The 19,206-nt window shown below is 37.3% G+C and overlaps 1 protein-coding gene across 1 annotated transcript; it reads right to left on the reverse strand.

Annotated features, from left to right (window-relative positions):
• Positions 1-5,210: 5,210 nt before the first annotated feature.
• LOC100378028 (uncharacterized) lies at positions 5,211-8,038 on the reverse strand. The gene is made up of 2 exons (XM_002736975.3): positions 7,975-8,038; positions 5,211-7,548 (listed from the first exon to the last, which is right to left on the reverse strand). Exon 2 carries the CDS (start codon positions 7,367-7,369, stop codon positions 6,239-6,241), a length of 1,131 nt encoding a protein of 376 aa, XP_002737021.1. The 5' UTR covers positions 7,370-7,548; positions 7,975-8,038; the 3' UTR covers positions 5,211-6,238.
• Between the last annotated feature and the right edge of the window lie 11,168 nt (positions 8,039-19,206).

A 19,206-nucleotide genomic window follows, 5' to 3' on the forward strand; every position in this document is an offset into this window, starting at 1 on the left:
TGCAATGGGTGTGTGAGTTTAGCTGAAAGTGAAATCGTAACTCTAGCAGACCAAATTTAAATTTTGTTTAGATTTCTACTGACACCACTCTTCACATCTTCTTCATTCAATACTTTGATGTGGTTCGTGGCTGTCTGAATAGGTTCCAGTCTTTGTTTGTGGTGATCCTTGTTGAATACGGTCATATAAGTAACATAAAATCATGCCCAAGTGCCAGCAACTGAACAAACCACCAAGCACATTCTATTATATGTTTAAATCTTTCTAATCGTGTTGTATTGTAAAACGATTCATCAATTCGTAGAAGAGTGTCATATCCAAAACTTGGCACCACTAGCATGGAGTTAGTCTAAAAGAAACTTTGATTTGCTCACTTGATGAACAAATAGAAATATGACACCGTGCTTTCATGTGTTTCTCGTCCTTTTTTGCAATGCAATGTCCCATTCCAAGTTAGGAACCCTTTGCTGACTTAACGTGTTTTGGCGTGGAATACTAGCACTATTTACATCACTATTACCTCACAGTATCCACACTGAGTAGCATGTACATACTGCCATGTGAGTATCCATGATTCGGCGTCAGACTGTGGTTAAATGTGACTCCTGGGTTACTGACCAAACATGGAAAACCAGATTGGATTGGGTTGGGTTACGTCGATTCCTGGATACAATCATATCACTGTCATGATTTCTCAATATTTGTCACCAGTGTGACCGTTTTAATCTTTTGATTGTCGATAATACCTCACAAGTCACATTACGAGAGTATTGGAATATACACATTGCCGAATCCACTTCAACCTGATGCTGTGACAGGAACTCTAAAACAAGATCTCTTATAATTTACCACGCCTCCTTTTTGCTAGTGAAAGAAACATATCAGTATCAAGTTTTGCCAAACTAAACATACACAGTTTTCAATTTACTGCAGTGCAAGACGTTTTAAAAGAATTACATAGTCTAAAAAGTATTCCATTATCACAATATTATGAAGACCCAACTTTAATAAATATATGAAAAATGGTAATGATCTTGATATGCATCACAGGTTTTTGTATTTTCTATATTTCCTGTTTTTTTCCACGTATTTATATAATGTGTATATACGTACGACGAAATCAAATAATTAATTTAGTTAAGAATTGTACTATTACTGTGTAATTGAGTTTCACGGGTCCAAAACTAGGTAATAATCTCTTACTCTTCAAGAATATATTAACTCAATTTCTCAATTTTTCTTTTACGTAACGGATTTCAAAAATCTCAATATCTCATGCCTGCGCATAATAATTTACTTCGCCATGCATACAGAGGGCGGCTTTCCAGTGGATTTGGCTTCTTTCTTTTCCGGTTTATTTCTCGTAATACAAGGAGATCTTGAACTATTGAGTCACTCTTCTTTTTTCAGTCTGCTTTTTTTCTAAGTATGTCGATGGTTTACAGATTGTACTAATTTTCTTCTGGTTATGCCGAAAATTGTTATATTCATGGTCGTTTTTCGTAGAAACGGGGAATGGTGGCTATCTCACGAAGAACTGGTTGCATTTAGAAGTTGAAAACGAGCCTGACTCTTAATTTTTTGAGATGTATTTTTTAAGTTGTGAGATACGTGGATTTTAAAATTTCTCTGAACTGAACCCTAACTTGTGTTATTTACTGAACTGCATTTGCACTGCACTGGTGTAGCAGCAGCGCTGCATCGTGATCTGGTGATAATAGTGCTATAGTGAGGAATAAAAGCAGCAATAGTAATTTGAAAGGGTAATGTCGGTATCATTGTATCATCGTCGATCTATCTCAATTGTCATTTTGTGGTATTGAAATGCATGTGGACGAATATAATTCCCCTTCAGACCCCTAAGAAATCATGGTATGACCCAGCGAATTATTTATAACTAACAGGCCAGCAACCTCCTGCCAGCTAAAATTAAATATAGCGATGACTGGCACAACGATAGCATTACGCAGAGACCATAACAAGATACGATTACGTTAAATCGTTTGACCCGGTATCTGCGTGCTAATCACATTGGTGGTAAATACGTATACCATGCATACTGCATACAATACAAAGATAAACTATAGAGCACACGGCGTTGTGAATAATTAAAATAAATGTCTCTCTTCGCTATATCAACTTAATAATAGTAAAGGAATTAAAGGAGTATTAAAGATGTAAAGGATTATTAAGAAATAATGTTGATATTATCTCCATTTTAGAAGCTTGGAAAATGATCCTATTTCCGGTGACGTGACCAACCCAATAACAGATGTCAGTATTGGTTCGCTTCTTATTGAGTAGAAAAAACCCGCATTTGCCCCGAAACCACAAAACCCATCTGTGTTAATCAGTTCAAACGTAAAAAAAATAAACAATGTTAATTACCATCCTTCAAAACAGGTAAACAGATAATCAACTTCAACAATGTTGTCAACCATTGAATTCTTCATATTATCTTTACTAGTAGAGTAAATTATTTGTAATGTGCGCTCATGGGCGTCAGACTGTATAATATTTTAAATTAATGACTAGCATATCTACAGTAGTCTCATTATGCGCTAAAGATAAACTTGTGTAACGAATATCCATAATTTATTCGCAAAAACAATTTGAGTTAATAATATACATAAAGCTTCCTTTGATAAGTAGACGTGCTTCTTTTTTTTTTGTCTATAGCATTTTCCATCGTGTACATTATTAAAGCGACGATGGCCAAATCGACTGACTCCGTTTGCTCTTAATCGGAATTTACTGCAGATTGGATGTTGCTCACGCAGAAATGACGCGAGATCGAACTTTATACGAACCTGTGTTGAGAGACAAGAATTCCTGGCACTTGGATGATGTTTATCCACTGTGTACCATGTGCCATTACTTTATAACGTATAAACTCAGTACTAAATCAAAGTTCAATAGTTTACAGAATTCTCATGACTTAAACGCGAGAGCGTGATTTTATCACCATCTCATCATATACTTGTAACCAATCAGATGGCGAGTCCGATATGCAGACACTCGACAAGATAAACTAGTTTCATTGCTAGATTTCACAATTCCTAGCGGGTGTAAGGTAGTTCAAAATACTGATATAGAACCCATGTGAGAACGTATATTAAATATATATTAATATTGATTTTTTCCCCGATGATATTCAAAGCTGGTTTAAGCGCCAGGCTGCTTACCGAGGCGTAGCTCATTTCACCTGAGTCGTATGTGGACCACATTTAGTCGGTCTTGGCCACGTGTGTGTATGTAGTTGGTACACTGTGATGCCGTTTCAGACGGGTCAGTTTTGTGCCTAAAATGAATTTACAAAGCGAAATGACTGATAACACTTGGTCAATGAACTATTAGAAAACAGTACTTATGTTTTCGCTTACTGCTTTTGAATTTAACGACAGAGGGTTGGAGGCGGTCAAAAGAGGCCATTCATTAATAGCACTATTTGTAATTCACTGGTAAACGATGTTTTGTCTATTTACCTTTGAAAATCAATGCGAAATACGTATTTTCTTGTGAACCTCGCCCAACATTGTTGTCAGTATTTGGCTAGTATGTGAAAAGGTTGACAGTAGACTTCTGTCATATGACGTTGTTGGATATATCTTCGACTCCGTTAGCGCGAAGGGATAATTACATCACGGACAAGACACTGAAGGCGTTCTCATCTGGCCTGCAATTTCTCCAACATTTCTCACAACAGATCTAGAGCAGCGACACGCATGCGTCTAAGTAAGCTGTTCTCGGTTTATTATTATCGCTCCTACAAAAACTAACGGGACACCCGCCAAGGTGAATGTATAGTTATGAATCAATTGTGTAATTCAAGGTGAAGCACGCCCCCGCCCTTTTATATCTGTTGAAGTCTAGTCCCCCCCCCCCCATTCCAAGTCAGCACTTATTAGACATTTAAATTTCGTTACGGACACACTTATGTTGTAAAACCGGGTCGCCTGCCGCGCTTATTTCATTTACCTGACCTTTATTGAATTTACTGGAAGTGAGCCCAATGAAACATGTGTGTTTTCGCGTTATTACAGTCTTTAAAAGCATAATTTATTGGTTTTGTGACGGTAGAAAACACAATAGTGCTTCTATTGTTACTTATACTACAGCAATTATTGGACAAGATTTGGTTGAATGAACCACATGGACGGTATCAACTGTAACCCCAATTCTCGGGGATGGGCTGGTGGTCGGTTTGACCTCCTATATTTTGGCATAAAACAGAAATAACTAAAACCCAAAATGACGTAATTTACAGGTAAAAAGAGAGTGATCCATGTTTGATACGGGCATGAATGTTAAAAATAGACCTCCATGCTACAGAAAAGAAAATATCCCGCGTGTTCTGCTTAGCTAACAAGAAACCAATATCAGCGTTGCCATGGCATCATGACTCTTTGTAGGCATGTAACAAGGAAGTTCAAGTTCAGTTATAGCGCCCTCTTGTTTCACAAATTCAATACAAATCGTCGTCACTGCATAGTTGCTTCCAAGATAATTATAACGTAATTTTTGGCGGATATTTCTGTATACCACGGTGTGTCAGGCAATAAATATCTCGTTTTGTACTAAAATTTAATTTAAATATATATTTAACAATTCTCACGAGGACACATGTACCGTATCCGTCCATTCTCTTTCTTATCAGGCTGTCTATTGTGAGCTATGTTTATTTCAAGGTGGTGGAAGATGACGTCACGTTAACGAAACATAACACAGTCCAGACTAGTTACATGCATCATCAATTGAATTAGTTTTAGTGACCGTTTCTCTCTATTTCGATGTTAATAAAATGAATTAACTTATTACAATACATTCAAATAGTATTATTATTATTATTATCAAACAGGAAACGTCTGTGCTCTGTGGACAATTCATACATGTTCGAAATATGGACGGAAACAACCACACTCTTTTCCATTAAATCGCATTATACACAATATCTATTTATAATATAGCATTTTGAAAACACTAAAATCCGGATTTTATAATGTGCATTACTGCTTTTGTTGGTTTAAAACATGCAAACGGGGAGGGGGGTAATCGATCGGGCAATACAAGGTCGTAAATGTCGTAAATCAACACAAAATGCGACCACTAAGCATGAACACACGTCAAATTCATGAATGGACAGTGGTGTTTCAACGCGTGCGGAACAAGGTATAGCAAACACATCCACATACAAGAGACCAACCAGTATATGTATAATAATAATAACAAGTTATATTCGTGCCAAAAGGATTACTTGTCTTTACAGTAAATGACCTTCGTGTGATGGTCTTAACAATAATTTTGTTTAAAACTCTCTTGACAAAAGATTCGACGTACACATAAATTATTCTGGAAAAAAATCGGTTTCCATCGTAACATTGAAAATGTGTATATTTAGAGATTCTACACTGAGTTGTGCACACAGAAATGTGGCCACTAAAACCCGCTTTAAGAACATCCACGACCATCAGCCACAGGGATGAAGACAAATGGTATTTAGGGGGGGGATTTAGAATTTTATATTTACTCTCAACATGGTGGCAACGCGTAAGTATAAGGCACCATCCAAAAAAAAAACAAACTCAAAATATACATTGAACATCGAAGTTTTTACCCTGCTGTGGTAACGAAAACAATTTCCCCTGAATATTATGACTATTTATTTATTAGCCATATTTAGGCTCTATAACGATAACATGACGATAACATTTCTCCCATGTGGGTGAATGGAGGTTGACATACGTTATGCACGCAAACATTAAGCTTCCCATACAAAGCACAGTTTTAGAACATCTCATTGCATTAACGAAACGCAATTCCTCGGTGATATATCATCATGTTGCGTGTATGCGCACTCCGTGAACACGCTGTGTAGTGTATCGTCTAGAACATGCGTACCTATGCTCAACTGTTACACGACAATATTAAACAACCCAAAAAAATGTATTGCTACGCTATATTGTGGGATCAAACACATTCAACCGCCTTCACAGTTAACAAAAAGTTATTGGTTACATTGTGTTCAATAATTATAACAATTGCCTATTGTTTTAAGTTTAACCTCCCGTACCCCAGGAGAATGTTTAGTATATATATATTTTTTTTACTTCAAACCTGAGATACGTATTTACAAAATAAAATAGTTTTATCTTCTTAATATATAGAGGTATTTTTGGTCAGGTATACTATCTAAATTACAGGAAATCGAAACATGAAAGATAAGTGTTGCAGGTTTTCCCTAACCATTATACAGTATACAACGAAGTCTGGCAGTTTCTTCCTTCAACGAAGCAACTTCAACTCTCAGACGTATATTTTCCTGTTCCAGCAAAGCGGCCCGTATCGCGATTTCGTCCTCCTTTGCTTTCCGGATATCCCGAGATCGTTTCGCTGCTTCGTTATTCTTCCTCCTTCTTTCCCAGTAGGACTCATCTTTCAGCTCATCCGGTAAAGAACGTCTCTTCTTTGGCGGGAGTAAAGCGGAAGTAGACGACGACGACGAAGATGACGAAGAAGGTGATGATGACGACGGCTTTTGAGACAACGAAGAATTTAATGACGAGATAGCGGCATTTTTTGTACTGTCCCTTTTATCACTTTGGATGTGTTTTCGTCCCGGTGGCGATGACGCGCTGCCGTCTGGACTGATCTGACTGCGAGGCGATGATGAAGTTGACGATGCCGACGCCGACGCCGCGGACGATGCCGATGCCGATGCTGTGGTTACCGTTGATGACGGAACTGGCCTTTTTCGTGGCATCTGCAATTGGTAATGTTGATTAGGATTAATAGTTTTGGCGGCTTCATTCGCTAAATTCATCAAGTGGGGTGCCAATGATGGGTGCATACCATGACCGAATGGAAACAACGTGGGCATCCCGAGAGAGAAAGCAGCGGAGTGTTGATGGAGACCCGCAGCCCCGAGCCCAGCGTAGGACAGGAGATCCCGACTTGCGGTGTAGGCCTTGAACGGGCGCATCATCCTATTCGTATTCATCCGAAGTGGCATCGTAACTGCCGACGATGTTGACGGGAATATAAACTGTTGCTCCAACGCCGACTGTGATAGTTGCGGCACAAGTCGAACTCCATGTGGTTTCCCCGCACTTGTCGACCCGCTTGATGATTCCCCATCGGATTCCGAGTCCGAATGCACACGGTGATGACGTGACTTATCCACAACTGCGTTCGTTGGAAGCGGCGAGTTCGGCTCGGAAGTATCCGTAGCGGAGCCTTCGGAGTGGTCTTCGGCAGGCAGCATGTCGCTTGAATGGCGTATACGTTTTTTCGGGACGACTAAGTCCACGGCGTCGTCAACGGAATCGCTTTGAATGACCGGCGCTGCAGTTGTTGTGACTTCGCTTGCCATTGTGTAATACTGTATTAATGCTAGCTATCTCCTCTGTTCTGTTATATACGACTTAACTTGATCACGTGACACCACAATCTATTGTATTGAGGAGCAATTAATACAGCAACAATACTGACCGTGCCTACTTTCGGCCTTTATATGACTTCACTGTGCGTACTGCATGTGGGGATACGGTCCTGTAACATAAACAGTAAACCAACATGTGACCAAAGCGATTACCTACGTATGACACACTGTTGCGAGAATCGTCGCGCTGCTAAAGCAGCGCCGTACAGGTACGATTCAAGTCCACGTAAATAATCTACCAAGTACGTAAAAATGTAATCATCTCACATAGGTCATGGCCGGTGTGATGTCCTCTACATGGCCTTGCTCTCAATACATTGTTAATTACGCTTGCTTGCTAGGTATGTGAACGTTACACCATATTGCGAAGACCGACCCGATCGCATTTTCACCGCAGTTTCCACCACATAACACATTCGTAATTTACGTACCTACTCCTACACACCACCCACAGCCCACCCCATGTTCGAACTCACCGGGAAAACAGGAGAAAACGATGATACCAGTGGATAGAAAGAAACTCTTCTATTACTTACCGTTTCGTAACCAGCGTAAGGTTGTTAGTCACAAATTCTGACCTGGGCTTGAACCCAAATGCCAGTATAAACGCCACGAGCGAGCTGGTGAAAGAATACATTAGACCATGGCCTACACTTGAACCAATCCTGATGGCGGGCGCTGTGATTGACTGCTTACGAAATGAGGCAGTCCCGAGCGACGATTGGACGGCGATAATAATTGCGTAACGCCTCGTAAGTTGCCGCATTTGGGTTGACATCGAGGTCAGTTCACGGTTTACGTCAACGTCATAAATATTCAAAGTTTGGCCTAGTTTCATGAATAAATGATATGTTATAATCATAACATTTCATCGCCCAACACGAAATGCATTGTTGTCGACTGTGCCACGAATGTATGGGTTTAGTTGAAATTAAACCGTAATTTATTGCACAAGAACAATGAATGAAACAAAAACAGATCGCTTCAATATCAATGAAAATTTATAATTCTACATCTCGCTTATATTTACGACTATCTCTCGGAGAAACTTAATCGTAAATTGTGACTAATCATCTTTTAAAACCATTGCGTTGTCACAAATTATATAAGTAATTTTCAGTAAGATAGAGGGGCCGCGCACAAGGTGTGTTCGTGTACTGAAAGCAAACATCCCATGACCTCCAAGTGCAAATACACCGCATATCTGAAGTTCAGTTATATTTTAATGGAGTCAGCCCCATGGTCAGTTTCAAACTCAATATTATTTTGAACTCTTCACCAACGAAGCCACAGATCTACGCAGTTCCGGTGTAAAATCGACTGGCATTCTTTTGTTGAAAACGAGCTAACGCACAAAGGGAGGCGAGGCCTCCTTGAACTTGCTAATATAAAATATGCAAATGAGGCGAGTTTGACAATGACGTTGGAAACACGAAATCAAATTGCCAAATTCGTAATTCGATTTCCACGTCAGTATCCGATCTTTGAGAAAGCTGGATGTTCCATGGCTGTCCGTCTTACTGTAACCCGGGTATTGACGCCGTTAATTAAACTAACACATCACTAATTTACTAATTATCCACGAGTGTAATGGCGTTGTGTCCTTGTTGAGGTCATTTCTTTGTCCACCTCCTTACATGGCTTCCCGCGCCAAATTTACTGATTCCGCTATTTTGAGTACTATTCAAACATTTTTTTACTCTCTTGGTAGTTGTGCCCCACACCCCTCCATGTATTTGCAGTACGTTGTAGTCATCGACAACAACTGTTGACTGCAAGTAGTGTACGTATTGTTCATTATGCCTCGTTTTTTGCGTCATGACAACGCCAACTGTCAATGCGAATAAGAATAACGCCCTTATATATAGTATGCGATCACATTACCTAAATGTGACCTCATTATTTATAACATGTATTACATAAATTAAAACATCGAAATGTATACGTTTTAAAAAATATATATCGAAATCTCCATAGGAACCTAAACTAGGATTGCATATCAACTATAATTTTGTTGGGTATTGTTTACAATCCAAAATTTACGTATATAACCTGCGTTCAGTTAACCGTGATGCAACCGTACGCTCATAAACTTGACCCCGTACTTGTTATTGAGCTGAAATTCAAGGTTACATTTGCATAAAACCGTTCAATAATGCATCAGTACCGCGTAACTTGTGCGTTTCCTTTGATATGCATCGATCGTGCCTGTCACTGTTGTCAACATTCCTTTTGCACTTGGATTTGTAACCCCGCGGTGTTTTTTTCATTATCAAAACCAGATCGTTACTTCTATAACATTTCGCCTAGTCACGCAATTCTTTTTTCTTGGAGCGATGCCGCAAACATTTATTTAAAAAAAAAAAAACAGCGCATACGAATTCCACTAACATTGCACAATTGAGAAAAAATAAACCAACAGAATAAATAAATAAATAAATTATTTAATAAATAAATAAATAAATAAATAAATAAATAAATAAATAAATAAATAAATAAATAAATAAATAAATAAATAAATAAATAAATAAATACAAAATTTAAAAAAAAATGAATAAGAGTTTAACGAACTGTGCACAATACACATAAATAAAAAGAGAAACAAAAGAAAATAAGAAAATAGATTTTAGCACACACGGATATTGTTAATTTCCTTCAAGGGAGCTTAGGATGATATTGGTTCCTTAGCACGTATGCAAATTATTCCGTATTTGTACGTATAATGCCATCGTCAGAATGACGTTGAAATTGAACATCACTTACGAATTGAAGTAATGACCGAATATAAGTATTCAGAAAGGCTGCCGCTTAGGTAACGACCTCTTTTATCATTGAGATTAGCACGAATCCCATTGTCATGTCCACGTTAGTTATTCTGCGGCTTTAATAAAAACGCTTCTCTTAAAATTTAATAGTTGCACTTGGGCTTTTAATAATACTATGGAGAGATGAGAATCACGTTATGCTGGGGATGACGGGGGAATAGTAAGCGCGCAATTCGCGTGCCAAAAATTATTTGACATTACTAAGTTGTCCGTTAGTCACATATCTTAGTTGAGTGAAATTAACAGATCCCCTATTACCTCTCCCAATCACACCCCAAAACCACCACCCATACACCAAGCTGTTCCTTTCTAAAACGCACCTGATGTTCACTTGCAATAGTATACGGTCGCCATGGCGACCATCTCAATCCTCCATTAAAAATGAAATGCGTACATTGTGAGTTCAACTTGATGCACGCGGCTCTTATTTTAAATGTAATAATAAATAGGACATTAATCCATTTCAACCGTGACGAAATATACTACTTTTTAATGAAGTTTTTTTTTTTTGAATTCTCCCTGTCGGCGAAATGAAACGAACATTATGTACGCAAGAGTAAATTCTCGCGATATTTATGGTAATTTAAAACGGCGTATGTAAACTGCGTTCTCTTGGCAATGACTTTGTAATGTACGCTAAGTATTGGGTAATGTAAATAATAGGGAATATGTTTGATCAACACTACTGAACCACCCACGCTCACTATTCGCTTCTTGCTGTACAAAGCACAACTAACAATGCCTCCGGATTTCGAGTTCCTATTCCTGTATTTTTCTTCACTGGAGAGAATATCGGAAATAATGTTGCGAGCTATGGCTTATGTTAGTGGGAAGACAGGATAGAGCAACGCCGTACACACGGCAAACGGTTCAGATTTCGTTTAAAATTCCGAATTTTCACATTTTCTTGTTAACCCAGAATTCGAATAAATAAATAAATAAATAAATAAATAAATAAATAAATAAATAAATAAATAAATAAATAAATAAATAAATAAATAAATAAATAAATAACATTAAATGATAATTGTCGTTATACATATATATGAGGTGGCGCAATATTTTTTTCAAAACATTTGCATACGCTCACTTATTATGCATTGCATGTTGCATTGTACGTTGTTCATTAAATACGTCACTCCGACATTGTGCGTTGGCGGACAAACCTGAGAACTTGTTTTTTTCAATCCAGAGGCTAGATTAATGACTTTTTAAAAGCTACTAGCACGATCACACTATAATCATCAAAGAAAACTATTTCATTTTCCCAACTGCACGGCGTCACAAGTTAGAATAAATAAAACAGGCACAATAGTAAGTTAGCTCACTTTGCAGAGAAGTGAAATTGACTTTGCACGTCATTTGGACTACGTTCGTGTTTTTCATCTTCAGTGAGCCACGTAACGGCATTATACTTTCTTTGAAATGTCCACGTCCCCTTTCAAGTCGAACACGTTGAAAATGATGAAAAAGATACCACAATATACCAGAACGTGATTTTACTACATTTAGACAATAAAGATGATAGTTTTTGTGTGTTAGTTGGCACCACCAAAGAAGGTTATTAAATCTTTTTGATATTGAACATTGACATTCAGTGACGACGATGTGGGCATGGCGCCTTTGGGTATATTTCAATCTACAACTGTTAAATATACCATGCTTTTTAAAAATACCAAAAAAAAACAAAAAAACATTCTGACTTACTTTAATTCAAGTTTAATTCTTAGTAATCGAATTCAATGATCTCGTCTAATTTACATAATACACTCTGATTCCTAACCGGAGTGACCATTGCTTGTTAGCTGGTGTTGTGTGATTCGTACCCGGAACCTTGTACTCGTTTATGATATAAAAGTGAATACTTATTTTTCAACAATGCACTGGACTCATTATGCTGGTTGTTTGGCTCAGCGTCTGCTATCTCGATGAGAATTACCAGGATTTCAATTAGAGATATGCAAATTTACATACAACGGTCCCAATAAGTTTGTTTACATAAAGAATCGAAACTGGGTCTTGGTTGTTCAGTAACAGCAGGTGACATGACCTGTATGTTTAAGAAATTTGAAGATGACACTGCAAGCAGATCTAAGCTTTCCCTACGTGATCTTAATACTCATGGTTAAGCTCAAGTTTAATTTTCTATTTATTAATCTCGCGACCAAAAAAAAAATCCCAACAATACTTGCATCCGCATGCCCCTTGTAAGTTGTAGTTAAGACGTGTTGATCGCCGTAATGATGTCGACCCAACATCGTTTTCCAATGTGCCTGCGATACGAACGGACATTGAACGTATATGTGGTATACTACGTGAGGCCATAACGAGTTGGGCGTTTAGGGGGGGGGGTGTACCGACATACATATTCACCCGTTACCATTTTTAACATAACGTCTTGTTTCAGTGTATGTGTATTAAACAATCAGCGGTCCATTTCCTACACGACGGGTAGTGGATGTAAACCGTGATAGCATCTGTTGTACATGTTCCACGCTGCAATTAAGTTTACTACTAGTATAGACTATTTCTAACGTCTCATAATGGTTTGTATGTGTGTTTGTTTATTGCAGATAATTTAACCATCGCATGGTAATATTCACGTACTCACACATACATAACCATAAGTTTCACAAATGTGCATCGGTATTTCAGAAAAAAAAGTGGTAGGCTCTCGCGAGGTTGCGAGCTTAGTTTCTACGAACGTAGTTACAAAACATTTCTTTCCATCTTCACAAATAATGACAAACCATGATCGCAAACCATTTATACGGATCGTGTTCATAGCGTACATGTACTGGGCGTTCCATTAGTAAATGAATACCGCATACACATAATATCGGAACATATTGCTGACACACATCCAAGAGGAAGTTCACATAAGATAGCTTCATTTTGGTATTTTTAGATTCACCATTGTCATTGTTCACAAGGAATTAATTAATTCATTTATTCATCCAGGTATGACGTCATTTTAAACTGTAATTAAATCGTCATATACTTAAATGCACACAGTAGAGGACATATATTTAATATCGCCTGTATACAAGAAGGGAAATAAGGATGACCCCGGTAATTATAGGAGTATTATGTTATTAAACGTCATAAGTAAAATTTATACAAGTATATTAAGTAATAGGTTAAATACCTGGTTAAAACATTATAATGAAATTGTAGAAGAACAAAGTGGTTTCCAGAAACATAGAAGCACATTAGATAATGTTTTCATTTTACGTACTCTTGTGGAAAAATATGTCTTTCAGTTAAAAGGTCGTTTCTATTGTGCATTTGTGGACTATGAGAAGGCCTTCGATAGGGTACATCATTGCTCATTGTTTTACAAATTATCGAAGACCGGTCTCAAAGGCAAATTATTTAATTCCTTATATTCAATGTACCAGCATGTAAAGGCAGCAGTGAAAACTCCCTGGGGGGTAACTAACTACTTTAATATTAGTATGGGTTTGCAACAGGGCTCTGTGATTTCACCTCTTTTATTTTGTTTCTACATTAATGATCTTCATGGGGCTTTTCAACGAGGTCATGAAACTGTAGTTTACCTGTGTGCTTTGAAATTGTGTTACCTATTGTATGCAGATGACCTGGCTCTGTTTAGTAGTACACTCATTCGTTTACAACGATTATTGAATAATTTGGCAGACTATTGTTCAAAGTGGAGACTTACAGTGAACCTTAAGAAAACTAAAATTATTGTTTTTCGGAAAGGGGGTCGTTTAAAAAACAGTGAAAAATGGTTTTGGAAGGGTTGAAACTGTTTCAAAATATAATTATTTGGGGGTTATACTTTCCAGTTCTGGAAAGTGGTACCAGGCACAAAAATATGTTTCTCAACAGGCCAGTAAAGCACTTTTTTGTTTGGAAAAAAAGATACAGAATCTGGGTGGTGTGCCGCCTGATGTTGCTTTTCGTATATTTGATTGTAAAATCCTCCCAATTCTCCTCTACGGTAGTGCTATTTGGGGCACACATTCTGATATTAATGATGTGGAGAGAGTACACAATAAATTTTGCAAATTTTTACTAAGTGTTAGTTTGGTTGCCACTAATTCCGCTGTTAGGGGAGAGTTGGGTCGGCATTGTCTTAGAGTGTATGTAAATGTTGAAATTATTCGTTTTTGGTTAAAACTAATACGTGATGTTTCTCCACATATTTTAAAAGAATCGTATAAATTTCAACTTAATATGGCAGGAGCAGGTACTATCTGCTGGGCTTTGACAGTTAAAAATCTTCTCTATAAATATGGTTTTGGACATATTTGGATTGACCAATATGTAAGTAACTCTATTGCATTCCTGGAACTATTTAAACAGAGATGCTTTGATATTTCCAGACAAGATTGGAGCTCTGAAATTAATAGAAGTCTCAAACTAGTAACTTAATGTAAGGTGAAACATGAATTAACATGTGAGAAATATCTTACAAATATTGGTCAGTCTTATGCAATATACAGAAATGCTTTATGTAGATTAAGGATCTCGTCCCATGTACTACAAATTGAAAAGGGTAGGGCCAGTGGTACTCCACGTAACCAGAGGTTGTGTCCTTTTGGCTGTAATGTAATTGAGGACGAATACCACTTTACATTAGTTTGTCCCAAATATAGCTCCCTAAGGTTGAAGTTTATTGCACAGTATTACTACTCTCCACCTACAGAGATAAAGTTTATTTCATTATTTCAGAATCAAACCCCATATATACAATTAAACCTTGGTAAATTTATATTTTATAGTTTTCAAGTACGTCAGCTTATGCTTGAAGAGAACACTTAATTATCCAAATGTTATGTATTATGATTTTATATTTGTTTTTCTTTACTTGTTTCTGCGACCATTCCAATCTAATTTATTATGTATTTATTTGTATCTGTACATAAGGCCAATAGCCACAGTACGAAATAAAGATATATATATATATTTAGATGGCGTCACCATCCGCTAGATAACATGACAACGAACAAATTCATCAATGTGCAAAGATATAAACTTCATATGTTTCTGTGTTTAAACTGATCTTGGTCTCTGTGCATGTCAGCCCGCAAGCGAGAAGCACTCGTTTCGCCCATGATTTGTTTGGTTATTGGTCGCAGTGGGTCAATCCCAACGACTTGAAGTGAAGACAATTAGCGTTGTTGACATCCAAAGTCCAATAACGCCCTTAGGTCACGACTACAGATCTCTTAAAATGCCCATGTAGTGGCCTGTGTGGTATCCACGAAGTCCAATTAATAAACATGTAACTAGTACAGCTATGTATTATTGATATGGACCAAATGCAGCTTTGTCTTATTTCAGCCATCTGATACCAATATGATATGTTTCACTCCAATACAGTCGATTTCACACTGTGCGCCGGAACTTACAAAATGATTCCTTTCAATAACCACATTATTGCACTCAATATATACAGTTCATTTTCAGTAACCAATATATCTTGGGGGGGGGGGGGCTTCTACCGTAAAATCTTTATAACGTGTATGTAAACTTCATGTTGTATTTATGTGTTAGGTTCTTTCGTATTATATTTGTTTGTTTGTCCTGTTCAAAGTCACATTCACGACAGCATCTCTCGCCGAGCCCCATTGTGTCTTCTTTAAAATTGTCGATCATTCACTGACTCTCTGTGCAGTTGTATTCATATATTGTTGTCAAAATACGTAGCAATGTATTATCAATAAAATAAATTAAAAATAATTAAACCAATCATCCGGATAACCATATTCTAAAATATAGCTATTTCGTTTAACGTGACTACATCACCAATATATTATTGGGGAATATTATAAACTTTATATTGTGCATCTACGTGTGAATTTCTTGATATTTAATCGCCCCATCCCGCCCAAAAAAGCAAGAGCTATAAAGCTATAAACGCCGTTCTGATTCCACCCTCATCTGAAAAATACCAGAACATCACTAAAACAACCTATGTGAGGAGCCAAGGTAAGCAATACCACATGCCAGATAGTTCCTATATGTACAACGATGTTCCTAGTTCATATCACTATACTTTAAAGCGGGAGAGTCGTCACTTGCGCATGCGTCAGATGGCCAAAGCGTGTCATTGTTTACAAACAAGCGTCATGAGCCATGAGCCTTTGCGTTTTAGCGTGTGTTATTATCGTCGCTTGGAACTTAATTCCCGCGCGTGCGCAGGTGACAACCCTCCCGCTTTAAGGCCGGTTTACACGCACCAATCATAGCGCACATCCCGTTGAGCTGCAAGTCAATGTGAATCAACTTACAAGGCTGTATCTGATTGGCTAGTACACACCTCTGCCACCTAACAGTCAGACCAATCAGTTAGTATCTTGTTTGTCGACAGATTTTTTTCGAAGTATCACAACGTGCTCTGTATATAATCGTCGCTATAAAAAAGAAGTGGATAAAAGTCAGTGTATGGAGAAGATGACGAGAAACGCGACATACACCAGTATGTTATTCGTCATTATTCCAAGGTACTCGTATATGCCGTAAATGTACGACACAAACACTTGCAGTAGTCTTGTCGTCATGACGATTAAGCAATGATAACTAAAAAAATATATTTATACTTTTCTTTTTGCAAAGATTTTAATAATATGTTCTTGTCGGTGATGATTTCTGAGAACCGTCTCATAGCTTGACTATTTTTGTTGTATCATCGCGAGAAATATTCACATATGTGTGATTGTCTGATGTTTATTTTCATTTTGTTACCCTCTCTCCCAAACAACGTATACATTGTATGAAGATCAGGTGGAAATAACAATACCAATAACGAACCGATCAATAGAGACCGTAGAGATGCACTTTCGTTGAGTGTCAAAACCTCGCCGTGAACGCTGGTGAGCCACGTTGTTGCCCTCTTCAATGTAATGTCAGGCGAACAATGATGATATTTGCTCTATGTTCGCAAAATCTTTAATTTGCACATGCTGGTTTTTTAAAAATATAATTAAAAAATCCGCCAACTACTGTACAATATACGCCATAGTTATTGTACTTGATTATATCGGCGATAACAAATATTAAGTTTAATAAACAGTTTTTCTGTAAGACGGTGACGATTTTACCGCAATCTGAAGAAATTAAGATTCTAGTTTTTGGGCTTTACGTTTTCCATTTTTTTAAATATGTTTTTAATTATTCATTTTTTATCATGCGCTTTCTTTTACTTTATTTTCTTTTATTTGAATTAAAATTTATTTGCTGTTATTTTATGTGGCCATGGTTAAGATGATACAAAATATACGTAATATTAATAACAATAATTACAAAATGATAAAAATATATAGTAAAAATAAAACAGAATATATAAAATTAAATTAAATTCACGCCGTACAATACGTTAGAACAGACTGGGTACTGCTGGTGTGTGTGTCATTCGCCTGAACTGTGAAGAAATGTAAAGGAATGTGTCACTTATACATGTTAGTAGAGATGGTTATGACAGCCTAAATATTTTGTGCCAACAGCTTTAGATGCGTCAAAAAATGCCTGTCAAAAACAATCTGTAGGATAGCCAATCAGGATTGCAAGTAGCTTCTAATTGAACCCAACCTCTCCCACATAAAATATACTACTTTCTAAGCTGGCTAGGGATGTTATTTTGTGGCACATGCAGTTGCTATATTAGTAGTGTATTTGTTAGTTTGTTTTGATATAGAGACGCTTTAACGATGTTTTCGCGTTTTTTTTCTGTTAATCTCACAACTTTAATGTGTGCTAGTTTCGAACGCGTCGTTCCAATAAACATTGTTCAGTCAGCACAAACCACGTGTACGTGTCAGCCAATCACATTCACCGCACCATCGAATTAATCGAAAACACATTGTGACCTAGACGATCAACCCTTTCAGGAGCCAGTCCTTGTTACATTACTATTATTGATCGAACTTGGAGGACGCTTGGCCAAGTTCGCTTCTTAGAGCAAACAATTGGATTACAGAATGAATCGATGCGCGAGTAAGAATGACTAACATCTTAGAAGCAAATTACACTCCGGTGTACTCACCTGAGCCGAACACGTGGCATATCTTTTTCACTATTACCCTTGTGTTGTTCACAGTTAATTGGGAGAAAGGTTAGAAGGGCCTCGGGGATGGATTAGAACTCACTTCACATCAGAACCTACTGCAAACAAGGAAAATGCTCAAGGGACTTGTAGGAAACAGGGAAGCACCATAAGAAACGGTCTCACCGTACAAACACAAGAGTTAATTGTATTTAATTATAGTTCATAAAAGGTGGACATTGATGTTGCCATCATTAGTATAATTACCAGCTTTTAATAAGGATATATTACAAAGCAAGTCGTTTTTAATGTCAGTTTAAGTAATTTGTTAATTGCGGGAATGTTTATATTATGATATTATCATATACTAAACACCACCCCAACCCCCATTTCGAATGTTGAACGCATTGGCGCGGTAATCGTCGCCATTTTTTGCTCAAGGACCATGTCACCATTGACGCTACCAACTTTTGTATATACGGATAATAAGTATTATTTGCAATCGTGTTTCCTATCAGTTGTTGTCCGTTATATTACACACTTCGCAACACTTCATTATTCGGTAGTGTTCTTCTCGTCGTATCAGTATGTGTGCCGTTTTCACTTTGATATCGACACTAACGCATTCTGTAGTTGTCACGAATCTGGTAATCGAACACACTAATAGAAACATGCATAGTATTCAGTATAATAGTTGCGTGTATTTAAGCTAATTTGAAATGTACACCATAGAATTTATTATCACAATAATAATACACTTAGTATTTCAAGCAGTTGTTCTATTACACATCTTCGTCATCAACGTGAAACCCTAAGCATGTGTCAGTGATCTTGATTGGATCAGAGACCTCGTTTCGCTGGGAATAAATCCCCATGAAAAAAAAGTATTTATTATTTATAATACTTTGAGGTTAAAATGAAATAAAGCA

Source organism: Saccoglossus kowalevskii, chromosome 2 (genome assembly GCF_978046115.1).
Source record: "Saccoglossus kowalevskii chromosome 2, keSacKowa6.1, whole genome shotgun sequence".
Lineage (NCBI taxonomy): Eukaryota > Metazoa > Hemichordata > Enteropneusta > Harrimaniidae > Saccoglossus > Saccoglossus kowalevskii.